This window comes from Aspergillus oryzae, chromosome 8 (assembly GCF_000184455.2).
Source record: "Aspergillus oryzae RIB40 DNA, chromosome 8".
NCBI lineage: Eukaryota > Fungi > Ascomycota > Eurotiomycetes > Eurotiales > Aspergillaceae > Aspergillus > Aspergillus oryzae.
The window spans coordinates 1,726,192-1,752,813 of record NC_036442.1 but is presented as its reverse complement, the minus strand read 5'-3'; the positions used below and the strand labels follow the sequence as shown (position 1 = coordinate 1,752,813).

Sequence of the window (26,622 nt, the reverse complement as noted above, 5' to 3'; positions counted from 1 at the left end):
CTATATACAGTGCGCCGGTAATCAACGTACTAGTTTAGAGTGCCCAGATATATATATCCTGGATGCTAAGCTCAAGCCACCGCAATAGTGTTTAATATCCTGCAATTTGATTTGACTAAAATATATACTAAGCAAGCCACCTTTTATGCTTATCTCCATTTACTTCATCTTTTCCGAAGAGTAGTAACCCGACTACAGAATATATTTTTAGCTTGGGTTGGTAGCCTATCAAATACAAAGAGGCAAACCACCTCGAAGTCTGTATTAAACAACAAAAGATTGTGAGCTAGTTAAGCCATATACACTGGAGAACTGACGTAAAGAACAGCCACGAACCATTTGTTCATTAAAAGAATGAGTACGAGTTATGTTGGGGTACTGAGGCTCCAAGACCCCAACATCTGCGGTACCTTGCATGGAAGGGATGCGAGTGTCTGTTGCCACATTCCCTTTACTCAGAACGCGTAAATAGAACGCGTCCCTGCTTGGATCCTTTAAATGCTTGTGCAAATTGACCTTAAGATAAAAAGTGGATTTTCGCGCTTTGTCCTTTGTAATAATCATGAAGAATGTGCAGCAGGCGTGGACCAGCATCTAACCGTGCTAATGATTAGACAGACATGACTGAACAACTGGGCTCTAAACTCACCCTGATTATCTGTGGAAAACAGCCCCCAGGCTATCGATATCTCCTGCCGCCCTTCCAACAAAGCCATGGAAACGTGATTTCCGGGATTTTCATGGCGTTCAAAGCCGCCGGTGCCACCTGCAGCGAATGGGTTATTGGCTTCAAACCTGATAGCGTCGCAGCGACCCTCAGAGCCTGGGTCAGCTCCATTAAGCGTCATCCACCGGACCCTTTCATTTGGGGCGAAAGAGTAGCTAGTGTGCAACGCATCACCCGATGGGTGGCCAACCATTGGACTGGACCTGTCGCCCCAATGGACTCTTAATCCCTTCAATACCGTGAAGTCCGCACCCCATGCATGACCGTACCAGGCCTCAACCTCGGTCACTGGCTTATCACTCCAAAGCGCGTCGCCGAAGTTATCACCACCCTTTCCTCCAACAAGTTCGTTGAAGATAAAGTCGTCTTTGTTGGGCATTGCGGCTTCTGGAGGTAGCTCTCTATAGGATAAAATGAATATAAGATCACCAATGTTTGGTAGAACAGATATGTCTGGTGCTGGTGAGGGGAGAAGTTCGAATTATTACCGGTATTTGACTGGGTATTTATACCTTCTGAGTCTGTACTAGAATAGACTTTCTCAGTACTGTCACTGTTTTCCTAGGTCTGACTACTTGAACGTTGCATTACACGTCAATATCCATCATTCAATGTGTCCCCTCATCCTCTTTTGACTTTATTTGACGTACATCGTCTATACGTCGCTATGTCCACTTCGGTTGTGTTATACTTCATATGACTCCTCAACTAAGATGCAAACGGTTGAAATTTCAAAACAAAAATTCTGTAGACCTATTATTCTACAGAGTGGAGGCACAGGAAAGGTCTAGACCCTGGTATTAACTACAATTAACTAGTTGATAATGTTAATGAATGATGCATGAGGCATCTAGTGCATTATTCTAATTGTATACAAGCAAAAAGGGCATCCTAGCTGTTGCCTGTTGCGGAAATATAAAGATTACTATCTGGAGCTAATATTATAGTGAACTAGATATAGTGGTTCGCAGAAGAACATACTTGGTTAGGTTGTCCTGGAATAGAAATTTTAAGACTGTTTGCAAAGTCCGATAGTCTAACCTATACTCGATACCCAGTAGCAACAGATTGTCGGGATAGTTACCGTGGACAACGGCTTCGATTGATTGTCTGCGACGAACTCAATTGCTGGTCTGTAGGATTAGGATCCGCATCATTGTATCCGTATCACATATTGAAGCCTTCCCAAACAATATGTTAGCAGTACGCATTGAATTTCAGATACATATCTATTTCTCACTGATCCTCTAGTGCTTCTGTGCAATTGTATTTCCGCTAAAAAGTGCATCTAAGCTTAAACCCGATTTGCCTTTCCCATAGACCTATTGTTTCGTACACTGTATGTTCCCACACCATATGGAGTACAAAGCTACTTAGTGTGGATCCCTGGCCCTAACATGACACCGATACTATTATGCAATTGCAACGCATTAGTCCTTTGGAAATTCAATTTTGAGATCCCGAACCGGGTGTATGACTTTTGCACCAAGAAGCCTATTTGCTGGGCTTAGCTGGAACCACCAAAGAAGATCCAGAACCTTGGAACCTGCTTCCCGTCAACAATATGACGCACGGGTTAGGGTCGATAACGTCTTAGACTTACCTTCAAGTCTGTTATTCGAAGTCTAAAGTGATGGTTGCATTCGTGTAACACCAAATGGTATATGATAGGACAGTCATAGCTCGAATGGGTCATAACACTTGTTTTGCATCAATACGTACTTTAGGTAGGCGCCGTTAGTGACAATGAACGGGCTGTACTGACTGCGAGAAAAAATGTCAAAAGTTCAGCTTTTCTCATAACCCACAAGAATTCGAGCATCAAAGGTTTCTAAAGTTACTAGTGTAAGATAGTGCTGTAGCAAGTCAAAATGTTAACACTGCTTACGAGCTTTGACGACTTGGCCTGATGTAGCTAGGAACTGTCTGTGACCTTGAACGATTTCTTGTTACCAGTATGGATAGTCATAATTTTCTCTTAGACATCTATTTTTCTAGCAGCATTGGTACGAGTCCTCAACACATGCATGGATAGTCAGAAGTAAGACAAGGGCGCATTCACATGACTTGTGCTGTGCCCTATCCCCATCGCCGCCTGCCGACGCGACCTGCACTCTCCCGACGCATCGTTTCGCTTAGCCCTGGTGCTCCTAGATCTGGCCAATGAACCTATTTGATTGGCTCATGTGAGAGGCCGTTTTAAATTCGCGCGGGGGCATCCAATCAAATTATCGTGGTAGTGGTAGTGGAATGCAGGCGCGATGTTCTGTAAGCAAGGGGTGGTTGAGTATTGTAGGTGGAATGGCGCCCCTGCAAAGAGTCGCACCATGCCTTGATACCGCGTCTGTTAGATAATAGAAGTCCCGTGGACGACGTCGGAAATGTGGATTTGTCCCTTCCTACTCGGTTTCTTTCTTCGTCAACAACTATCCGGATGATTTCCACGGTCGAGAAGGAATGACAGGCAATCCGGAGATTTGGTCAGCTACAACTGGTGTTCTCGGGCTATTATTGATATCCCTGAATACCGCACCAGCAACACTCAATGTTGTTCACCGGCTGTCAAAACGATCCCAGCCGATCCGCCTGGAAACGCTGTTAATCGCCAAACCGGGGTATCAAGATGAGGATGGAGAAGCTACGGAGTCATCCTTGCTTAGCTTCGCTGATTCCTGGCAGAGAGTGACGATCGCGATATTATCTGTGGTCGGATTAGAACTGTCGCTCGCGCTGGCAATTCTTTGTCTCGAGACTGGTCAGAGCTACTTTATTATTCCTTTCTGGTTACTCTTGGGTTGCTGGGTAAGTGTTGCTGCTACGTTGATGTGCGCATGATATCATGGTATTAATGAACAAAGGCTTTGCTGTGCTTGCAATCTGTTGCCTTTTTTACAGAGCCCTCGACAGTAGAGCGTTATCGGCTTAGCATCTATTCGTTCTGGACGAGCGCACTCACGGTCGCGGTGCCCTGCATCGAACTCTGCCTGTTTTGGTCAGCCGGTTACGACGCCAACCCAGGACATGCGCAGACAGGGCTTCTTGCCAGCCAAATTGTAGCAGCCTTCCTACGCGGCCTTTGCTCGATCCTAATCCCCCGACGGCCGAACGTGTACCACGATGGACAAATCGTTGATCAGGAGCTCACGTATAGTGTATACAGTCGATTCACCTTCAGCTGGGTCAATGACCTGATGAAGTATGCCGCAGAGAACAATAGCCTCGAAATTGATAGTCTACCGAAGCTGCCGTTCGCCGTTCGTGCTGAGAATTTATACACTCGTCTTGAGCAGACTCGCCAGTCCCGCAAACTGTGGAAGGCACTGGTGCTCGGAAATATGCGACCGCTGATTTGGCAGGCTGTGCTAAGCTTGATTACTTGTGTGTTGAGCTTCGGACCACAGATAGCAATGTATGGAATCTTGAAGGCACTAGAAGAGCGCTCAGTGGGGCTCGGAAATAGCCTCCATGCGTGGTTATGGGTGGCAGCTTTGGGGGTGGTTATTGTTGTGTCCTACAGCATTGAGTCGTGGTTGTGGTGGATTATATCCTCGCAGCTTTGGGTTCCGATCTACGAGGGGCTTTCGTCTATCATATTCGCCAAATCGATACGCTGCAAGGATGTCAAGGGCATGAAACCGACAAAGGACGACAGTACACCTGAGGATGAAGGGGCACAAGAGGAAAAGGGCCGTCAGAGTATCATGAACCTAGCAGCAGTAGATTCGAAGCGAGTTGCCGATTTTGCAACGTTCAACTATCTCATTCCCTCGTGTATTATGCGGCTTCTGCTAGCTGCTGGGTTCTTGGCTCATTTACTTGGATGGAAAAGCCTCCTGGCTGGATCATCTGTCTCACTGGTGATAACTCCTTTAAATACGTTTGTGACGAAGCGGTACTCTGCTGCGCAGCAGGAGTTCATGAAGGCTAACGACAAGCGCACTTCCACCGTTACTGAGGTACTTCAAGGCATCCGACAGATCAAGTTCGCTGCTCTTGAGCAACAGTGGCAGGATCGTATCAATGAAAAGCGTCGTGTTGAACTCGATCTTCTGTGGAAGACTTCTCTTTGTACTACTGCGTTGGTGACGGTGTGGATACTGGGACCATTGATGCTTTCCGCAGTTTCTTTGACTGTATACGCTTTGACCTACGGTGACCTTCCTGCCTCGGTCGCATTTACTGCTCTCTCGGTTTTTGGAAACCTTGAATCCGCAATGGCTGGCCTGCCGGACCTTATATCTAAAGGTATGGAAGCCAAAGTCAGCTCTGATCGCATCGACGAGTATCTCTCGTCCGCTGAAAAAGTGCCTCATACGAGCGACGTCGATGAGATCTCTTTCGAAAGTGCTACAATTGCATGGCCTAGTCAAGAGGAAGGGACTCCCAAGCTTCCGGAGATGGATGACAGTTTTGTGCTTCGCAACTTGAATCTGAAATTCCCACCGAAAGGACTGAGTATAGTTGCAGGAAGGACTGGGTCTGGAAAGAGTTTACTTCTTGCCGCCATCTTGGGTGAATGCGACATTATACAAGGTTCAATAGCAGTTCCCCACGCACCTTCTCTAGAAGAACGACAAGACGATCGAGCGACCCGTGACAACTGGATTATCGATACGGCCCTAGCTTATGTAGCGCAGAACCCATGGATGGAGAATGCGACTATTCGGGAAAATATCCTCTTCGGTCTACCATACAACTGGCGGAGGTATCGAAAGGTCTTGAAGGCATCAGGGCTGGAAAAGGACCTCACAATCCTACCCGACGCAGACATGACTGACATTGGTGCTAATGGTATAAACCTAAGTGGTGGACAGCGTTGGCGTGTTTCCTTTGCCCGGGCTTTGTATTCCCGCGCAGGCATTCTCGTGATGGATGATATCTTCAGTGCACTGGATGCCGAAACTGGGCGTCATGTGTATGAGCATGGGCTTACAGGAGAGCTGGCACAGAATCGCACCAGAATTCTTGTTACCCATCATGTCGGATTATGTCTTCCTCGGACCGACTATTGTGTTCTTCTCGAGAATGGCTATATGACGCACGCTGGCACAGTGGAACAAGTGCGCGCTGCACATGGCTTAACCGAGTTTCTTCATGGCTTGAATGCTGAGATGAGGGATTTAAAGGACAGGGAAATTGCTCGAGACGCGTCTTTTAGGAAGCGCTCGTCTGTTGGTCCTCCACCTGCAACTGAGAGCCACACCCCAAAGCAATTCACGCAGGATGAAGATCGCGCAACAGGGTCAATACCCCTGAAGGTATATACCGCATATATGACGAAGGGGAATAGCTGGCTAGCATGGACATTCACAATCCTGATGTATGCTGGCTTTATGGCTCTCTTAGTCGGTCGGGTAAGTTAAGATCTCTAATCATGATTTGGACATTCGTTCTAACTTCCACATAGTCCTGGTGGGTGAGTCTCTGGACAAGTCCTAAGCCTGTATCCTCCACGGAGGAGTCAACGACAATATGGGAAGATACGATAGATCGGTTCAAGGCCGTTCAAGTCGACAATGATCTCATGTTTTATCTCGGCGTCTACCTAGCCTTGTCGGCTGCGGCCTGTGTCATCGGCGCTCTGCGACAGTTTGCAATCACTTACGCATCGCTTCAATCGTCACGTCAACTCTTTCAAGACTTACTCGCAGTCGTCCTCCGGGCACCCATGCGCTGGCTCGACACGGTGCCTCTTGGTCGGATATTGAACAGGTTCACGTCCGACATCTATACGGTGGACTGGCGACTTGCCTTTGATCTCGGACATTTTGTGTACAAAGCACTGGAGCTTGCCAGCATCATGGTGGCCGGTCTTCTGGTATCGCCACTACTTCTTGTATTCGCCTTTTTGTTGTTGCTTTTCTGCCTTTACCTATCGAACTCATATCTCGCCGGGGCGAGAGAATTGAAACGCTTGGAAAGCAATTCGAAGAGTCCCGTCATGGAGCTGTTCGACTCCAGTCTTGCAGGCCTCACAACAATTCGTGCGTTCAACAAGGCAGACGTGTACATTCGGAAGATGTACTCAAAACTCGACCGCCACGCCCAAACTGTGTGGAACTCATGGCTCTTTAATAGGTGGCTCTCCTTCCGGATGAGCATTGTCGGCGCTGTTTTCTCAACAGGAGCCGCTGCACTGGTCGTGTATGTTCCCACTATACCTGCAGCACTGGCAGGTTTTGCAATCAGCTTCGCCCTGCAATATAATTACGCCGTGTCTATGGGCCTCCGCTTCTACGCTGAAATGGAGATGGACATGAACGCTACCGAGCGTGTACTGGAATACTCCACTATCGAAACAGAAGACCAAGGAGGCTACGAGCCACCAGCTGCATGGCCATTGCGTGGACGCGTGGAGGTCGAGGACTTGGTAGTCAGCTATGCGCCTGACCTCCCACCTGTCTTGAATGGACTTAGTTTCAATATGCAGCCCAACCAGCGAGTTGGTGTCGTGGGCCGCACTGGAGCCGGAAAGTCCTCGCTAACTCTGGCACTGTTCCGATTCCTAGAGGCTAGAGAAGGTCGTATCATCATTGATGGTCTGGATGTATCCAGGATGACTCTCCAGGCACTCCGCAGCCGCTTGGCCATCATCCCTCAGGATCCAGTTTTATTCTCCGGAACAGTGAGATCCAACCTGGATCCCTTCCATGAGTACACGGATACGGAGCTGTACAATGCGCTGGAACGCGTGCACCTCCTTTCGTTCGAAGACGCTATTACACTCGCCTCCCAGTCCTATCATGGCTCGTCTAGTGGTAGCGACACCGTAGCATCAATACCTATGTCACCCACTGGTGGACCTTCAAAACCTTCTAGTTTCTTCACATCCTTAGCCTCCCCCATATCCGAGGGTGGACTCAATCTCTCTCAAGGCCAGCGCCAGCTCCTTTGTCTCGCTCGTGCTATCGTCGCACAACCCAAGATCATGATCCTAGACGAAGCTACATCCGCCGTCGACATGGAGACTGATGCGCTTATCCAACGCTCGATACGGTCGGAGTTCGGACGTAATGAGTCTTCCCTACTCGTCATCGCTCATCGACTTAGCACAATCGCAGACTTTGATCGAATCCTTGTGATGGACGCAGGCAAAGCAGTAGAGTTTGGGCCACCACGAGAGCTACTTGGAATCGAGGGTGGTGTGTTCAGGAATCTTGTCGAGAACAGCGGCGAGAGGGCAGTCCTGGAACAGATGATTCTCGGGAAAAGAAATTGAACAATACCAATCTACTAATGACTTAAGCATATGGCGAGGCCTCTTGGTTTACTATTTCATGACAAATTGTATAGCCTGTTTTATTTATATAAGATACTCATAATATCCAACACCAAATAAACCATCAAACCAGAACATGACTTCCTGCCAACCTGTAATTGATCTACCACCCTCTAGGCCAACCATCACTCCCAACCACAAGCCGATACCTCTTCTGCTCCTCCACAACGCTGTTCCGCTGCACCACTCCCTCAAACTCAGGGACCCAGGCTCTTGGTACCGCGATCTCTAGCCTTCTCCAACTCCGACTAGACGCCAATCCCTCCCATGGCGCAATCCAATCCCATTCGTCGTGGCTGATCCACTGCACTGGGCTGCCAGCATGCTGCGACAATCCCGCGATTGAGAACCGAAGATCTTTCACGTTCTTAAGCTCACAGAGCAGGATCCTGAAGACTTCCTCATAAAAAGACTTGAATCGGATGTCGATATGAGGTGGCCACTTCATGATCCGGTAGATGTCGATTTCAACAGAGAGTGATGTGATGAGTGCCAGATGGTCCTGTGGCATGACGCGCGACAGGCGGAAGAGCTGATCAATGCCATGCGTGAAAACAAATGTCGTAGAAGTGTAAAGTACAGGGAGAGTTTCTTGGTATCTGTATGCTAGTGAGTAAATATCCAGAATTAGAGCTGGTAGGATTTGAGATTAAGATACTCACACTCTACGACAAGATCTTAGCCAATTCACCGCGTTCAGTTTATACTCGAACCCCTCCTTTACCCAGGAGCGTGAAGCGAGTTTCAACATCGCTTCTTCAGCGCCGGCGTATTCAGGACATTGAAACGTTTTGTCGAGGCAGTTTTCTGCATCATCACATACTCGATGCCACCATGTCCACTGACCTCGTTGGGGGTGGAAGTCGAAGTCGAGATGAACTCGGCGGTCCCCAAAAGCGAAGAGATATATCGAATTGCGAATTTCTGGTGGAAGACGGGAGAAGAATGGACTTTGACTCTGCGGGTGAGTCTCTATGGGTGCTCTACTATGGGGTCTGTTGTCACTTAATATTGACAACAAGGAGTGATAGTCTGGTGGGAGGCTTGGGAGGTGATTGGGATCACTAGGGGACCCGTTAACACGGCAAGTATCTTTGTCGATACCGACTGATTCGAAGATAGCTCGAGACCAGTTAGGAATATTGTTAATCGACGCTGATGCTGGAGCTGGAGCTGGAGCTGGGTTTGGTATTGTTAATGGCGAAGACCTTGGCGACTCGGTAACCCGGTTGTCACGGTGGAAAACTCTATGAAAAAACTGGGATGCCGCCATTTCTCGCGGTACCTATCCCTGGTTGCCTTATGAGCAAGTCGGCACGAGGCTGCATTTTCACTGCCCCTCTCGAGGACGAGGCTGAGGCTGAAGCGCCCTGTGCACGTACAGCCTTGTATCTGTTGATCGGCAGCCACGTTACCCCAGACTAAACTGGATCCCGCATAGTTTGGAACTCAATCCCCCTCAGGTGAACTCTTGGCTGTCTGGGATTTAGTAAGCTCTATCTTGACACATATCATGAAACCTGTAGGCTTTTATGTGACTTCAACAACCCCCTCGTTTAAAGGAAAGTTATTGAGAATGACAAATAAGGGACAAGAGGATGGGGGCGACAAGGGAAAGGGAGAAGATACTGAGTTATGGAATTGTCCATTATGCATTATGGTGTGATACTGCTATTCCTGAGAATTGTGCGAGTAGGGCTGCGTCGTTCAGCTTCTAGCTTGATTTATAATTGGCGTCTGATTTGACCAGTGCATTAGTACGAATGACAAGGACGCGTAGCATCTGGTACACGAGCATTCAACAGATCCTCAAACGGTGGCACTGCAGAAAGTCCATTGCAATCTTAAATCCAGGAAACAATACTACTAAAAAGGCAAGCAAGGAGGGGTTCCAGCTTTTCATTTGAACCCGCCGGAGAGCAAATCCGACTGCATATCTAGCCCAGGAATAGAGAGAGCCGAATACGCCGAGTACGGCCTAAGCCAAGCTATTTCGTAACTCTAACTGAAATAAAGGTGTTCCTTGGACTCCACTGCAACCGCCGCCAACCACTAATGAATATTCATTACCCCCATTTTTCATCAGATCGGAATATATCGGCAAGGGAGGAATCAATCCATTAGCAACAAAATTGGGCATGAATAATAACAATTTGGTAATAAATTAAGAAACTATCCAATAGGACTGAGGTGTTAGGTAAGGATATAGACCCCACGGGGTTAACATCTAACCTGATTGGCACATCGGTAAACAAGGTTAAGCTTATTGGGACCTGTATTTCTATAGTTTTGGACCTTTGTTTGGAGTCTTTTGGAGACTGCTCATACGAATCCAATTTACATCGTACTGTCAGAGCCAAATCCTTCCCATTTAGCGCAATTCTCAATAGCCGCCCCAACAAAAGGTGGAGTCGGTGTGAGTGTATATAACTGGAGAACTCTCTCCAAATCCCCCAACCAACTCCCTACACTCAACGCCGTACCTGTACCGAACATAACCCTAACGCCGAAATGGTCCGCAGCATCCACATTGCCGTCCTTGACGTCGATATCCCCCCCCGAAAGCTGTACGAATCTCACGGTCTGTGCAGTGCTCACTTTCGTAACATCCTCCGGGAGACTGCCTCCCGTCTGAACGAGACCTCCCTAGCCCACGATGACCCCATCGACATATCAGTCACTCCATATGACATCCGAGGAGGACATTATCCTGACTTGCGCAAGCTGAGAGGTCATCCTGACCACGTTGTCTACCCTGACACCTCTCAAATTGATGCCATCCTGATCACAGGCGGCGCACCGGGTGTGTACGAAATGGACATGTCGCCCTGGATGCAGCGCTTGCAGACCTTTCTCAAGACCGTCTTTGAACAATACCCAGAGGTCCGAATTCTAGGCACTTGCTTCGGGCACCAGCTTATCGGACACGCTCTGATGAGAAACCCGGCTGACACTGAGCGAGATGTGTTCGTTGAGAAATGTCCCCTCGGGAGAGAAGTGGGTATATATACCGTTCAGTTGGAGAAGAACTTCGTCAAGGCTTTTCCATTGGCACTAGGTCATTTGCCGCAGCAACAGCTGAGGATTCAAATGTTCCATGGTGATCGTGTCATGGCGGTTAAGAAGGGATCTACTAGCACGCTCAATGATAAGGCTTGTCTCCCTGCGCCATGGATTAATGTCGGAAGCACACCTATTTGTCCCATCCAGGGGCTGTACTACCCGGGAAGGGTCCTCTCCGTCCAAGGCCATTATGAGCTAGACGCGTTCGGTATGCAGAACATGTGCTTGGAGTTTGCACCGAGCTTCGGATGGAAAGATTCGAAGCTTGCATTGTTCTTGGAGCAGGTTGGTCCACATGAGACAGAGCGACGAGATGATGCGAGGTCCTTTGCTACTGCTGTTGTGTGTTTTTTGGCGGGTATGGAGGGACTTCACACTGGCGAATAGGGCGCATGTATGTACGGGCTTTTGTTAAGACTGACAAATCTATCTTTTATTCATCATCTACCTCCGAGCTTGCTTCAGCTAGTCCTGGGCTGCGAATAGTACATCAAGACATCACCTTTTTCTATCGGGCTATCTTTAGCGAGTGCATTAAAACCACAGACTTGACTCTTTTCTTTTTGCCTTCCTTCCAACAAAGTACTGTTTTATTGTCTCTTCTTTCTCATCTTCCTTCTTGTTGTTACTATACCCATGTGTTCATTCAGTGTTACGGAACAAGCCCCATGTTAATATTATCAGTGTTCAGAGAACATCTACGATATGTGATTTCCAAATAATAATATGTTCTCAATTAAAATATAGTAAACGAATATGTGGGGAAGGAACGAGAGCAAAACATAGTAGAGGCACATCATCCACTGATACCCCTCTTATGACCCTCAACACACGCCTCTACTAGACAGTTGCAACAAAGTGTCATCCCAGGTAGCGACCTCAGTAATACAGAGGATTCTCCGGATCCGTCAAGTCAAACACAACACTAGAATGCGGCTTCGCACCACCCCTCTCCGGAAACTCCTTGCTGAAATCGATTGTCCGGTTGAAGCTCAAGCTACCATCCTCATTCAAGTCGATATAGAGCGCCTTGAAATCAGCTGGTGTGTTGATCAAACCGATCTCACCGGTCTGCACGAAGTAATCCGTGACGAGGAGATGCTTCTGGTCAGGCGTCACCTTGACATAGTGCGGGCCGACGGTTGGCTGATCCTCATCTGGGTCATCCAGACGCTTGACGTTGTTCAGATCGCTGATGTCGAGGGCTGCGATGTGGTTTGCTGTGGTTAGAGTGAGGTAGATGAACCGGCCGTCTTGGGAGATGTCCGTGCTTTTCAAAATACGGTTAGTGGGATTTGGTAGAGATTTTATTGCGTGGAAAGGAGGACGTACTAGATTGCGGTAGTGTCACGAGCCTTGGGGCCTAAGTCATAGAGAAGCTCTGCTCTGCCGGGCTTGCCATTGGCATCTTTCTGTCCGGGATAGATGATCCAGACTTGGCCTAGGTGGACAGCTGTGGCGAGAGCAGCGCCGTCGGGGTTTCCGGGGATGAATTTGACGTCCTGAATGCCGCCGCCCTGTATCTTTATTAGCACCCAGCAAGCGGCAGATGAGCTGTGTTAGGAAATTACGCACGTCGGGAATGGTGATGGTGTTGAGAATTTTCTTAGTCTTCAAGTCCCACAACCTAAGCGTGTTTGCACGCCGGATTCCCGTGCTAGGCTTCAAGATACTGATGGGTTCAACGAAGTCAGAAGTGAGAATGAAGTTTCTCTCCCAGTCAATGCTAAGACCATGGGGAGAGAACTGCTCGCCCAGAATGTTGAGCGTTCCCTCTACATCTTCCGGCCATTCGTGGATGATGTCGAAGTTCGCGTCGGTCTCAACCAGACGGCCTGGCGAAGTGCCCACTGCGGAGCCCATGTATGTAATATAGAATCCGCCGTCTGGCTTCGCGCGGATCTCATCTGCAATGGATGAGAGGAGGGCGCGGTTGCTTTTCTTGAAGGTTGGCCGGTAGGGGTTGGTGGTGTCGAAGTAGAAAGCCGTATCCTGATGCATTGTGAGGACGGGCTCGCTGGAAGGATGCACCGTGTGTGCTTACCTGGGTCTTCAACAGCGACAACAGCCCACCACCAACTAGGGTCTTGCCGTCAAGAGATGGTCCAAGGTGATGCGGGTCGTTGCCGCTAGACGGGACATCCGTTACCCAGAGAAGAGTGCCGAAGGTATCCTGCAACTACGTTAGCTGTGACCGGATTCTATCTCAATGGAGGGGGGTACTTACATCGTCAAGACTGTAGGTAGCAAGAAAGTCTAGAAGACCTATCAGCTACTGTACAGAGTGCAACTCTCGGCATATACATACCCTTATGGAACTTGTCTCCTGAACCAGTCCAAAAGTAGCCAATCTTCTTTGGCTTGATATCACTGGGAGTGAACGGTGGACTCTCCAGAGGAGGAGTAGGTACTTGCAAAATGGGCAAAGGAGGGGCATTCTCAGTGAGAGGCTCGGTCACTCCCGGAATGAGTGGAATCAGTGGAGGCAAGGAAAGACATTTTCCGAGAGAGGCCAGAGAGACCGCGTACAAGAGAGATGACTTCATCCCGATTATGAGTTTCGGTAAGAAGTTATATCGAATGCTCAAGGAGTGACTAGGGTGGAAATGGAAGATATTCTGAATTATTTGATGAGAAGATTTGAGCAAGTTACTTCCTTATATATTCGTCTCCCATGCCCTCTGTTGCCACCATCACGCTGAAGATGCTAGCTATCTCGCGTTAGTGGATGCTCAATTGGATCTCCCATATACGACATCTTTCCAGAGAAGCACGCAAAACTTGCTGTGAAGTTAAATCCTTGAGGGTATTTGAAATATTGCAAAGAAAGATAAGTTGTAGGGGCATGATCCGCGGTCTGTTGAGTCCGGCCATTGCTGTTTCCCTCTTGGCACCACCTATAGCGAGAACAGTTGGTATTGCGCACTAACCGAGGTATGCTTGAACATAGTGCGCACTCACAAATGACGCTTTATATGCTCCTTGATGTCGTGATCAGGTACAGATAAGTCAATATGCAAGTTGAAAGTTCATACAGGGTGCATGAGACTACTCAGGAACCCAGGTCAGGCTATGCAAGGGCGCCCAGTTCGTCCACCAGGCCCAGTTGAGAAGATGCATTCGATGCGCGTTAGGCCATTCAGGAATCTTGGTCATGTCGATTGCGAATACGAGTGTAATTATGAGCATTTGACAGCGCCGATCTGTAAAGGTGAACCGATTCAAGCCTTGATGTATGCAAACCGACGATCTCCTTTGGCCTTCGGACAGGTAATTGCCCTGTAACTTTTGATGCCAAGCCACTTACTAACCTATGAATGACTGAGCTTCTTGAGTCTAATGAAGTTAAAAATCATCTTGGAGAGCTTGGTATACTCCTAGCTTGCCATTTCCAAGTTACTGACAACTTATCTGATTTTCTCTCATGAAAAAGTTTATTCGATATATTACGGAAGCTCCTTGAAATGACGGAAACACCGCGACTCTGGAAAAGCCCTTTTGATCTAACCAAGTGCCTCGTATCCAAGGCCAACTTGCCAGTGAGAAGTGGGCGAACAAATCATTGTGTTATGCATGCCAAGACCACGAGAAGAGGCCTTGTTCAAAATAGGTTATGTGAATGCCGATATCAATGGGGCAGGAAAGAGATTTACGAGCTAAAATGAGTATCAAAATAGCACTAGACGTTAAATTAAGTTTCTGGAGCCAAATAAATGGTTCCTGGTGCAAAGTTAGAGCCTTTAGGAAATCCCCAGCGCACAGCGGGGGACCCTGGATTTCATCACAATGCCAAGCATGTCGTTATACAGTGGGAATGCTGATCTGCGCCGCTCGGGATTTGCTCACTACGCCTGCAGTAAAATATTGCCTAGACTGTGAGTGACTTCATTTAAAAGAAATTACTGTGAATGTTTATTGAACTTTGTTGCTCCTGCGAATGTGGGATGGTTCTACACCAACAACAACATCGGAACTTACATATCAAATTCGTCGAATGGAGAGAATATGTCGTGATCATCAATTCTCGAGAAGGGCCAGGGGGAGGGGTAAAATGCAAAAGTATTTATCTGTTAGATGTATCATGATGTAGGAGCCATCTTTCTTCACCAAGCCCCCCTTTGGCGAACACTTGCGACTACAATTTTTCGCATTCAAGGATATACTCCACCATGAAGGCAGCGAGCTTAGCATTCATAAGCTTCCTACCGTCCGTCCTCGGGGCGGTCGTTCATGACAAGCGCTCTGGCTTTAAGGACGGCCAGCCCATAAGTGACAACGGCAAAGGAGCACCTCTTCTAGGTAAGACCGAAACTCCAAAACCATCAAAGCTGCCGTCCACGGGCAGTACTCACGCGCTCTATTACAGGCGGGACAAACAAAGCACTTGACTTGCAAAACCCCGACAACCTTGGCCAGCCCAGTACCGACAATGGTTTCGTCCCTAACCTGAAGTGGAGCTTTTCTGACTCCAAAACAAGGCTCTTCCCGGGTGGCTGAGTACGCGAGCAAGTCATTCAGGATCTACCGCAGAGCCACGACATTTCTGGTGCACAACAGCATCTGAAAAAGGGTGCGATTCGGGAGCTGCATTGGCATCGTGTTGTGAGTGACACCCCATATTGTCTTTACCCCTAGGATGAAACGGTATGTCTGACAATCCTTTGTCTAGGCGGAATGGGGATTCCTATACTCTGGCTCTCTCTTGCTTTCCGGTGTGGATGAAAATGGCCAGTTCACGACCGAAAAGTTGGAAGAAGGCGACATCTGGTATTTCCCTAAAGGTGTTGCGCACAACGTGCAAGGCCTTGACGATGAGAATGAGTACCTTCTGGTCTTCGATGATGGTGACTTTGAGAAAGTTGGGTGAGTAACATACCACTCTGCTAGAGGAGTTGAAGCTGATAAGAGAAAATACAAGGACAACTTTCATGGTCGATGACTGGATAACTCACACACCACGCGATATTCTCGCAAAGAACTTTGGTGTTGACGCATCAGTCTTCGATAAAGTGCCCGAGAAATTTCCCTATATCCTCAATGGCACTGTCAGCGACGAGGCGAACAACACTCCTCAAGGCACATTGACTGGTAACAGTTCCTATGTGTATCACACTTACAAGCATCCCTCTGAGCCAGTGCCTGGCAGTGGTGGTACTTTTAGAAAGATTGATTCGAAGAATTTCCCCGTGAGTCAGACTATTGCTGCTGCATTGGTGGAGCTTGAGCCCAAAGGGTTGCGAGAGTTGCACTGGCATCCGAACGTGAGTTGGTCCTCCTTCTATTAAAGCTATAATTTGATTACTGATGTTTGTATAGGCGGAGGAATGGCTGTATTTCCACAAGGGTAACGCTCGCGCTACGGTGTTCTTGGGTGACTCGAAGGCTCGCACATTTGATTTTACCGCCGGTGACACTGCCGTTTTCCCTGATAATAGTGGTGAGTAAACATTCCCGAGCTAGCTTACCATATGAATCTAAGATCTGAAATCAGGTCATTACATTGAAAATACCTCGGAGACTGAGAAGTTGGTGTGGATTGAGATTTACAAGAGTGATCGTGTGGCTGATATCTCGTTGGCACAATGGCTTGCTCTCACTCCTGCCGATGTCGTGGCTACTACCTTAAAGGTCGATATTGAAGTCGTCAAGCAGATCAAAAAGGAGAAACAGGTCTTGGTAAAAGGTAAATAGTCTAGACCTTCCTCATGAGTATCTGTGAGTCAGGTGGGACTTGGCGAGAAAGCGTTGGAGCGCCTTCTTATTCACTTCTGGATATAGTTTAGTAAACTTGACCCTATGTCGAGACACTATATTGGTCAATTTCTGAAATCTACTTATTTAATTATTGCTAGCTTGAGACAGTACCAATTGTAACTTTCTCCATTACATGGTCAAACTCCACGCGTCCTCAGCATATGTAACAGACTCGTTGACTGGTCAAAACATCACAAACCTAACCCCGGTCATAGATACCACTCATACGCACCAGGGTCTTACTCTCAGTCCCAAACAGATACATGCATGATCTCCTCCCCTTCCAAGATGTCCTCTATCTGACTAAACCCCTTGATCCCATCGGGCTCTGCAAATTGGAAATGATCCTGCACCTCCCCCCAACCACTAAAGAGCACGAACTCCTCTTTCTCCACACCATCGTCCGTTTTATCCTTGGGTTCCACCCGAATTCCACCCTTCAACACCCTCGGAGCAATATACGCCTCCAAGTGCTTCTTCGCTTCTCCAAGCCTGTTCAAGAACGCTTCCTTCTGACCAGTCTTCAGGAAGTAGCGCCCGATAGCCATCACGGGGGCATCAACTATTGGCACCTCTCCTGATCCTCCGACAGGCGAACCGAACACACCGAGCTCAGCAGGATCAAGTTCGATATGAATCAAGTACACAAGATCTAACTTCTCCTTGAGAGAGGCAAGTAAGGACTGGTTAGTGGAGCTGGGGATCCAATCGTCCATGTGAGCCGACACAGAACTCCAGCCTCCGAGGAGGTAGATGTATGATGGGTCTTCGATCTGGGCGAACAGGTAGGTCGGGTACTTGGAGTAAGAGGCCTGGGCCTTTGCGGCTGACGATAGTTCCCTTCGAATGGTTGCTCGGTCAGTTGATGGTTTCAGGTGAAAGAGCGCTAGCTCTGTGATTGGGCTTGCAGATTCGGTGGAGGTCATATTAGTCATGAAATTGGTCTTGGTTGTTTTGTGGTTCATAGTGAAGTTAGGTGTAGTTGAAGATATTATGTAGACATCAAGCTCGTGTCAGGATTATAGTCAGGATTATATGCAATGCTTTTTGGTTAGGCGGGTTGGTGGAAACATTTATATAGTATAGTGTAAGCCTCCGTGTCCACGTCACCTCTGTCGCCTAGTTGAAGGGAGTTCGTTTACTTGATTTTGGCTGTAAAATCTGATCAAGATAGTGGGGTATGACGCACATTTATGATTAACAAAATAGTAGATGGGATTTGCCTACAATAACAACATAAACATATTGCTACAGATGGTGTAGAACCGGGCTGGATTATATTCAATCGAGAGACTCGATATATATATAGAGAGAGAGAGGGGCGGACGCCTGAGTGGTCGAGTACACTCAGTGGAAGCCCCACGGAATGACGGCTTGGTCCCCAGTCAACACTGCGTACTAGGTTTCAATTCTGGATCTGAATGTATTCCCTTGGGTAGAAGGGAACCCACGGAGAATACCTTATAAGTAGGGGCACTAATGAGAGTGACGACAACTACGTGAAGAGAAGGTATAATGTTATATAGAGAAACCAGCTCCAGACTAGATAGGACCACGTAAGATATAGCGGGAGACACCGAGCAATCTTCAGACGTTGTCCCAGTTTTCCTGCCCAAAGGCTGGAGTCAGAGAGCTAGATAGCCCAACGACGGCAAGCAATATTGTTAATATTATTATTAGAAATTCAGAAAGAAGGTTCGTGTAGAGGAGCTCTCTATAGAGGCCTGTATCTGACTCTCTGCTGGTGGCTTGGACTACGATCAGAAGACATTAGCGTGGTCAAAGAGATGCGAGCATGGCCGGGTCGTTCTGCAGCATCCCCTTTGGATCCATGGTGACTTATTATTCATCAACGAGACATCCCTTTTGATATGTCCTCTGCTCCGGTTGGCATCGTCCAACCGGTATTAGTGATGGTTACTTACTATGAGTCCTCTTGATGCGAAGGTTAATTTCTGATGGAGGTGAAATCCAATCTAAGTTTCAGTGTTCCAACACCAACAATTCTGGGCTCGCCTCCGCCTCATCTTCCCACGGCGCTCGTTTTCGCTTACCAGCCTCGCTGTCATTCACCGATGAAAAGCCCAAAAGCCGATGCCAATCGGTGCTGGCTAACCGGCACATGCGCTGTCGGTGGGAGGTGCTCCCCCCCTGTTCCATGATCTCCCGTCCGTACACCATCCCGGCGATGTCGGGTGAACGCGCGGCCTGCAGACCGGCAATGTACCCTAACGAGGGCTCCTCGTCCAAATTCTCCGCATCATCATCCAACGCCGCCTGGACGGCATCGTGATCCTCCTGCACGTTGCTGCGGAATGTAATGGCCGGCCGCATCCACCGTCTGCTGATCCCGATGGCAATGTCGCGATATGCCTGGATGTTAACGGCGTACCGTAGGTGTACCTTCGTCCCCCGCTGCAATACTTCCCGGAATCTATTAGATGACCGCGTACGCTGCGTTCCAGGATCGGGCCCCCAGAGATATGCGGACGTGGAAGCGGGGGTGGACAATTCTTCGGTCTGATACCAGGTCTCCAGTTGCTGAAACGAACCGCAATACCAACCACAGATACCACACCAGTAACTCACCGACCTCAAGGGGTAGATATAGATCTATTACCTTGACGTCATTACTCGCGTGAAACCCTTTGTGGTACGCGGATACAAAGGAGACTATACCATCCTCAATAAATATATTTCGACGACGGTTGGTCTCGGTGTTGACGTGCTGTAAGCTCAACAGCTCGGGGATTCGACTGAGCTGACCACTGACAATATGTATAAGAACCGCCAGCTTTTCCTTAAATTCGGTCACCCGCTGCAGATACTTTATAACCAACCGTGGTTGAAACTGCGTGGGCTGACGGTAATGGATGAACTGTTTCTGCACGCCCGGCTCCCGTACACGCTCTATCAGCCACGTGGCGCCGTCCACCGGCCACTTTGTCCGAGAATCTCGCAAGAAACTCCATCCAACAGCTGTTTGGGTAGGATCGTCGTACAATGTCTGCCATGAAATGACAGGGGTCTGCCCAAACATCAGATCGTCGCATAAAATCGCATGCGTGGCTGCCGTTAAGCCATGGACAAATGCCCGGAAATTACTCATGGTGAACTGTATGTGCTGGTATAGCAATTGATCGGGGTGTATCCACGTCACATGCCCAGGCTCAATGGTGTTATAATGGATCTTCAGCCCATACGTACGCCAGTCCTGCAGCGTCTCCATTGGTGTGTGTGTTCCTCGGACCATAAACTGGCCAACCATGTATGTTACCTGCTCCTGGAATGTCTTCCGCGACGTCTGATTCCGCTGGATGCGGTACGTAGGATCCTGGCTCTTCACCGAGGATGTGGAGTGGGATACGGTGGACTCTCGCTCATCCTCACTCCCGTACAGCGAATCAAGATCATCCATGGCCACGGCACTACGCAATGTCCAGTCGGCACAGTTCTGGGGCCTCTGCGAGGTGTCAATAATCTGCACTACATCTGGATCCAACCACAACGCCTTCTGTATAATCATAAACCGCGCTATCTTAATCACGCGAGATAATATCGGGGGATAGCTTTTAGCATCCCGCCACCCAGACTCGCCCCTTCCCAGCACAGCCATGGCGCAAATCAATACGCTCTCGTACTCCTGCGCGTAGTATGTCTGGTTCAGCAGCTCGATACAAAACCCTAAGCACGCCTGTTCGATGTCGCTCATCATCCACCGCTGATAAATGGGGTCCGTGATGGGATCGGTAGCCTGGTCGATGGGATAGGTCGCGCACTGCCACAGTTGCCGCCACCTCTTTCGCTGGCGTGGCGTCATCCCGTACGGCGGGCTCTTCCACGTGTGCGGGGCCTGGGTGCGAGCGATGAAGGGGAAAATCTGCTGCCACGGCTGCACATGCTTGGACACGCTGTTGGCATCCATATACGCCTGCAACGGGTGATACGGCGTTTGACCTTTTTCCGATCGGACGGCCTCAATCCGGATGACTCGGCCGGTGTGTTGGACCGTCTGCTAGCTCTTCTGAATAACCGTTTCCATCGCCTCCTAGATCCGACGAACACCCTGCTCCACCGGATCATCACTGTCGGGTAACGGGGGTTTCCACACTGGCGTATAATGCACTGAACGGGATATCCTGGAGGTATCGCGTCCATCCTGTCATCCGTAGCCAGAGGTTGGCATCGCGGATGTCATCCGCCTCGACAATCGGGCCAGCCCGAGCCTGCGCCTGCTCGACTGCCTTCTGTACGGCCTCGATCGCCAGGTCCACCTGGTCTGTAGAAACAGGAATATGTGGCTCCCTCTCGCCTCCTCGTACATGGATGTAGTGGGAACTTTTGCGCGACGGGAAGATCTGCTGACAGGTCACCACGGTATATGACTGCCTCAGCTCAGCCTCACTCTGGATCCGTTGTGCACGAAGAACATAACCACCACGGCCGTAGGGCGACCAGCCATGAACCTTGCGCCAATGCCATCGCATACCATTGATCGACCGTTCAATATACCGGCATCCGGGGTAATCGCGACGGCACATCAATCCATCGGGGTATGTAGGCAATCCGGGCACTGGCTCATCGATCTGGTCGGGGATGATGGCCTCCTGAGCATTTTGGGCGATCCCATCCCAGTGCTGAATCGCTTTCTGAATCTGGACGGCCTCCGCGTGTGGCTTCCGGTGGACATGGTTTTTCAAATGGCTTACAATCTTATTCGGCGAAACACCGTGTTGGCAGGTTTTGCAAATAATCACGGGCAAGCAGTCAACCTTTTGAAATATCGGATACTCCATGAGCGGCGGATCAATGGACAAACGGAGGGATGGGTACTCACGGGGATATACTCCGTTTCGCGACGTAGGGATGGAGTGAGCTGCAAGGATGACAAGGGGATATGGATGCTATTGATTCCGCGCTGATGAGGATGATGTTCACCGCCTTCTCTAAATGTTATTGGCCAAACACATCACGTGGGGCATTACTCCTTCTATGGCTACGGATAGCCTGCCCGATCCATATCTTGCCAAGAAATGTGCTGTCACTTCGCACGCCCTATACAAGTTCCGTCTCCTCCGTGTAACAACGGTGTCTCGAAACCTTTTCGACAATAAACTTGGTTATCATCCCTCAGTCAATGACGCCGCACGCGGCCTCTCATCGTCAATCCCGCGGTCAATGAGTAGGGTATCGCTGGCTTGCACACAAGTCCCGGTCAGAACATCTTCGTTGTAATGCTATGACCCCCGCGCCTCCCGCTGTCATCCATAAGGCAAGCGTTGCGTATGTCTGCTTCCTCGTCTTGGGGGCAGGCATCTGTAGGCATCGGCTTACTAATTAAGTTATCTTCCAGGGCCAGCAACTGAAGCTAGCGCGGGAACGCATAGGACTGAGCATGGGCACATTAAAGATTCTCGGTGATCAATGGCCGACGGGGCAAAGGACCCATCAGGAGTTGGCATAATTGCTGGAGAAACCCTGAGTCCACAGAAAAAGCACGAATAGCTGCGGATGCTGGCGTCAGTGCTCGATGGATGAAAATTGAAATCACTTCGCACTTTCGCACAGGCCGCGCGTTTCGGATCCTGACTATTTCCGTCCCAAATCTAATTTCTGCGGGCTATTCGATTAGGTTACTTACGCCTGATACAATTACTGAGGTACCTCCTGTGCCCTGTAGTAGAGAGGGTTTTCCTTCTAAATATTAGTACTGGTGTATCGCAGTGTGTCTATATCAGAATAAGAGTGGATAGACTTCTAGGCAGTATCTATATAGGACCAGAGCGGAAATGTACAGGTAATAGAGTAATAGAGCATGCCCTCTCGCTGAAATTCATGTGGAGCGAATCGCATATTTTTCCCCAAACAATGCACTCAACCACGGATGGGCGATTGTCGGGTGTTTTTGGCAACACGAGGTTCAATAGGCTATTCGGGAACGGCCACCATCGAGTCGAGACAATATTTTCCGTGTCTATGTCGTTTTCAGACCGTGGAATGTCAAAAGGTAAGGTTTATTTATCCTATACCGTTGTATTTATCGTTCTAGACCAAGCGTCAACTAACAAATGAACACCCTGCGTCTCGGGTATCACTCTCATGACCTCAGTCACCTTCATAAATACAACCGGATATCCATAGGCTATCCCTGAAACCCGCCAAAGACATAAATACGAGATCATGACACGAACACATCCAAAACTTCGAATACTATCTATGAATCTTTAATATAGAAAACCTATATACTATCAAATACACCCAAATTCGAAAGAACCTTACTAAAATGTCCACTACAACCCTCCCCAAAACAATGCGTGCTCTCCTTCAACCCGACATCCAAGAAACCCGCCTTATCCAAACCACGCTCGACATCCCAACCCCAGACCCCAACACAAACGAGCACCTCATTCGCGTCCACTGCGTCTCCCCCTGTGCGAATGAACTCAACTGGCTAAAGTACTTCCCTCCACCCAAGCCCCGGACACAAATCCCATGTTACGACATCGCCGGCACAGTCGTCAAATCGCCCCGCAATTCTCCCTTCTCTGTCGGAGATGAGGTCTACGCTCGGACAAACTATCTGCGGCCCGGTTGTGCCAGCGACTACACCATTGCCGTCACCGATGAACTGGCGCATCGACCGAACAGACTAAGCTGGGCGGAGTCAACTGCCGTCCCGCTTTCCGCGCAAACGGCTTGGCAGGCTTTGTTCGTTCAGAGCGGGATTGGGAACTTTGAAAGTGAGGAGTGGAAGGGGAAGAGAGTTCTTGTTACTGCTGCTTCTGGAGGAGTGGGGATCTGGGTTACCCAGATTGCGAGGCTGGTTGGTGCGACGGTTATTGGGACGTGTGGATCGAGGAACGTGGACTTTGTGAAGGGGTTGGGAGCGAGTGAGGTTATTGATTATCGGCAAACTGATTTGCGGGGGTGGGCACAGGAGCCAGGGAACCAGGTTGATGTGGTTGTTGATTGTATTGGGGGGAAGTCATTGGCAGATGCGTGGTGGTGTGTAAAGGATGGCGGTGTTTTGGTTAGCATCTACCAGCCCCCGAAGCAGGTTCGACCGGAGGAGTTACGAGAGAAGAGTGTCAAGAGTTTGTTCTTTGTGATGGAGCCAAAGAGAGAGCATCTTGAGGCTATTACGAAGCTTGTTGAGGTGGGGAAGTGTCGGCCTGTTGTAGATAGTATTTGGCCTTTGGAGCTTTTCGAGGAGGCTTTTGCGAGATTGGATGGGGGACATGCTAGGGGGAAGATTATTTTGGATTTGTCTCTCAATCAGTGACTTGGGTTTTGTGATTGAGACGAAGCCTGAAATGTTTTTACCGTCAATTGTCATGTCTGTAGGAGGTATTTTGGTATACATAATGGAGTTGAATATGTTATTATAAGTATGCCGAATGGTGTTTTTAAAATCAAGGAATTTGCTGATGGCGGGGATATATAAACCCGTGGACAAAATCTAGGCACGAGATGACCGGCTCTGCTTACAGGCATATTGGACAGTCAGCTTTGATGTTCTCGGTTAAGGTAACAAGGTCAAGAAATCGCTAGTGTCTGTAAATAACGGCATAAGGATAAGCTCCTATCTTATTACACTATTCGAAAGGCCTCGTTTGTCAGACTGAAGAGAGACGTGATATCTTTGAAATGAGACCTTATGATATAGGTCCCATCAAACAGCCCGGTCTTCTCAATATAGAAACAATGCAAGACAAATCTACATCTCTGGGTGTTGAAAGTCACAGAGAACCAATTTCAACCTAGAGTGGTGAAGCAAACCATGGTACATTACTATATACTACTAAATGTATGAGCTGGGGGGTGGGGGGGGGGCGATAAGATAAGAATTTCCGACTTTTGAGAATTTCCTGAAACTCAAATATGAAATTCAAATATGACATTTATGAATTAGAACGGCTACGTGAGTCAAGATCGCCCAATACTGACATCCCCTGTGAAATCGACCAAGAGGCTACTTCATAACAAGAAAATATCCAAGAAAATGGCAAGCAAATGGACAATGAAGCGTGATTGAAATGTTGAGGGTTTGATATTCAAAATGTCAAATGCCAAGAATTTCATGATTTTCCCAAAAGAATTATGCATCATATGCACCCATGACTAAGCAAATGCATAAGGGATTAATCGCACATTGGTTCAATGCTTGTGATCTTCCACTGTGATTCAGCTACCGGCAAAGAGGACTCACATTGCTACAGTTGGGTGACAACATTACTTTACATCTATCTAACCGCTATAGTTGAGGATAAATAAGACAAGTGTCTTGATTCGTGTATCGTGACTGTGACAACATCATAAATCGCATCGCCATTGCTTCGTAAACACGTCCCCGCATACAATGTCCACCGACCCTTTTCCCTCCATTCTGGTGAGTCCAGAAGATTTTCACAATGCCAGGAAATCAGCAACCCGTCGTGTCATTCCAGTAGCGGCAGGGCGTGGGACACTGCGCTCATCCTACGAAAAGCAGCATATACCAGGCTCAGTGTAGGTCAAGTTGTTACCCCACGTACAATACCGTGTCCTAAGAAAGGAATAGTTTCTTTGATATGGATGTCATAGCAGACAACACATCACCGTACCCCCAAATGCTTCCCACGGCCAGTCACTTCGCCCACTGCATGGGAGAAATGGGTATCCAACCGGACGACATCCTGGTCGTCTACGATGCAGTCGAGATAGGCATGTATAGCGCACCGCGCGTAGCATGGGCCTGTCGCCTCTTCGGACATGATTCGGTACATGTCTTGAACAATTTCCGTCTGTATACGGAACAAGGATATCCAATTCAAGAAGGAAATATGTCGCCGCTCCCACAGACTGTTTACCCTGTTCACGAACCAGGTGCGAACCAAGTTATCGCATTTGAGGAATTGCGGGACATTATTTTGCATGAACGGAAGAATTACGACATCATAGACGCCAGGATCCCAGGTCGTTTTTCGGGGACGCAGGAAGAAGCTGATTCCACTCTCCGGTCGGGACACATGCCTTCTGCGATCAATATTCCGTTGGCAGCGGTGTTGGACACAGAATCGAAGGCTTTTCTGCCATTACCAGAACTGAAGAGGCTCTTTGAGACCGCGGGTATCGATGGCACTAGACCGGTTATCTTGACTTGTAATTCTGGAGTAACTGCCGCCGCATTGGACTTATCTTTACAGGAGACAGGTTACGATATGGAAAGGAGGGTGTATGATGGGAGCTGGATGGAGTGGACGAGGAGGGCGGAAAGTGACTTGGTAGTCAGGGATTGACTTTTACCCTCTCTATACATGTTTCTCACACGTTATAGACGTTTGCTCTACCGATACTTTAAAGCAATGTGAGACAGAGGCAGATCATTTGTTCATTGAAATATCCCGATAGACACTGCTTGAGCATCTATTGTACTCTCTGGGGACAACAAAGCCAACGATAATACGGTCCTTTTCATTTGTGTCATGAAAAGGCTATGACTTGCTCCAAGATGAGGCATTGAGCAGAATTAATTCTTTGCTTGATTTGTAAGGAGAATGGCGCCTGTCCAGTAGCTCGGAAGCCTAAGCGAGACATGAACTGTTGAGAATAGCCTATAACCCATTAAGTGATCTAGTTATATAGTGCAGGAGAAACACTGAGAGTTGACTTAAGACCTGGTCTTCCCCTTTCAGCAAACAGTGAATATACTCCGCGGCGTCCATGCAAACTACACAAACCGTGCAGGAAACTCGTTTGTTCTTCTTCGAAACAATGAACTAATTTCTACCATCAGACCCATTAGATATTCTGGCTGAAT

General features: G+C 48.5%; 11 protein-coding genes across 11 annotated transcripts; 5 read left to right on the top strand and 6 right to left on the bottom strand.

The window, feature by feature from the left end:
- Positions 1-264: 264 nt before the first annotated feature.
- Positions 265-1,106, bottom strand: AO090010000625 (uncharacterized protein; the record flags this gene model as incomplete). Its single annotated transcript, XM_023233567.1, has 2 exons — positions 265-449; positions 650-1,106. The coding sequence occupies 2 exons, from the start codon at positions 1,104-1,106 to the stop codon at positions 265-267; spliced, it is 642 nt and encodes a 213-aa protein (XP_023094258.1).
- A 2,078-nt stretch (positions 1,107-3,184) lies between these two features.
- AO090010000626 (putative ABC bile acid transporter) lies at positions 3,185-7,946 on the top strand (the record flags this gene model as incomplete). Its single annotated transcript, XM_001827537.1, has 3 exons — positions 3,185-3,529; positions 3,586-6,081; positions 6,135-7,946. The coding sequence occupies 3 exons, from the start codon at positions 3,185-3,187 to the stop codon at positions 7,944-7,946; spliced, it is 4,653 nt and encodes a 1,550-aa protein (XP_001827589.1).
- A 163-nt stretch (positions 7,947-8,109) lies between these two features.
- On the bottom strand, positions 8,110-8,517 carry AO090010000627 (uncharacterized protein; the record flags this gene model as incomplete). The annotated part of the gene is made up of 1 exon (XM_001827538.3): positions 8,110-8,517. The coding sequence occupies one exon, from the start codon at positions 8,515-8,517 to the stop codon at positions 8,110-8,112; it is 408 nt and encodes a 135-aa protein (XP_001827590.3).
- A 2,000-nt stretch (positions 8,518-10,517) lies between these two features.
- On the top strand, positions 10,518-11,456 carry AO090010000628 (type 1 glutamine amidotransferase; the record flags this gene model as incomplete). The annotated part of the gene is made up of 1 exon (XM_001827539.1): positions 10,518-11,456. One exon carries the CDS (start codon positions 10,518-10,520, stop codon positions 11,454-11,456), a length of 939 nt encoding a protein of 312 aa, XP_001827591.1.
- A 944-nt stretch (positions 11,457-12,400) lies between these two features.
- AO090010000629 (uncharacterized protein) lies at positions 12,401-13,070 on the bottom strand (the record flags this gene model as incomplete). Its single annotated transcript, XM_001827540.3, has 2 exons — positions 12,401-12,586; positions 12,645-13,070. 2 exons carry the CDS (start codon positions 13,068-13,070, stop codon positions 12,401-12,403), a joined length of 612 nt encoding a protein of 203 aa, XP_001827592.3.
- A 2,168-nt stretch (positions 13,071-15,238) lies between these two features.
- Positions 15,239-16,760, top strand: AO090010000631 (uncharacterized protein; the record flags this gene model as incomplete). The annotated part of the gene is given in 7 exon segments (XM_023233566.1): positions 15,239-15,368; positions 15,436-15,558; positions 15,568-15,671; positions 15,739-15,932; positions 15,988-16,330; positions 16,386-16,506; positions 16,561-16,760. Coding segments are annotated over 7 exon segments (1,215 nt in total).
- A 308-nt stretch (positions 16,761-17,068) lies between these two features.
- AO090010000632 (uncharacterized protein) lies at positions 17,069-17,788 on the bottom strand (the record flags this gene model as incomplete). Its single annotated transcript, XM_001827542.1, has 1 exon — positions 17,069-17,788. The coding sequence occupies one exon, from the start codon at positions 17,786-17,788 to the stop codon at positions 17,069-17,071; it is 720 nt and encodes a 239-aa protein (XP_001827594.1).
- Positions 17,789-18,806: 1,018 nt separating this feature from the next.
- Positions 18,807-20,748, bottom strand: AO090010000633 (uncharacterized protein; the record flags this gene model as incomplete). The annotated part of the gene is made up of 2 exons (XM_001827543.1): positions 18,807-19,364; positions 19,444-20,748. The coding sequence occupies 2 exons, from the start codon at positions 20,746-20,748 to the stop codon at positions 18,807-18,809; spliced, it is 1,863 nt and encodes a 620-aa protein (XP_001827595.1).
- Positions 20,749-20,905: 157 nt separating this feature from the next.
- AO090010000634 (uncharacterized protein) lies at positions 20,906-21,310 on the bottom strand (the record flags this gene model as incomplete). Its single annotated transcript, XM_023233565.1, has 1 exon — positions 20,906-21,310. One exon carries the CDS (start codon positions 21,308-21,310, stop codon positions 20,906-20,908), a length of 405 nt encoding a protein of 134 aa, XP_023094260.1.
- A 1,796-nt stretch (positions 21,311-23,106) lies between these two features.
- Positions 23,107-24,105, top strand: AO090010000635 (NADP-dependent oxidoreductase; the record flags this gene model as incomplete). The annotated part of the gene is made up of 1 exon (XM_001827545.3): positions 23,107-24,105. One exon carries the CDS (start codon positions 23,107-23,109, stop codon positions 24,103-24,105), a length of 999 nt encoding a protein of 332 aa, XP_001827597.1.
- A 1,077-nt stretch (positions 24,106-25,182) lies between these two features.
- AO090010000636 (sulfurtransferase) lies at positions 25,183-26,101 on the top strand (the record flags this gene model as incomplete). The annotated part of the gene is made up of 2 exons (XM_001827546.3): positions 25,183-25,331; positions 25,384-26,101. The coding sequence occupies 2 exons, from the start codon at positions 25,183-25,185 to the stop codon at positions 26,099-26,101; spliced, it is 867 nt and encodes a 288-aa protein (XP_001827598.1).
- Positions 26,102-26,622: the final 521 nt, after the last annotated feature.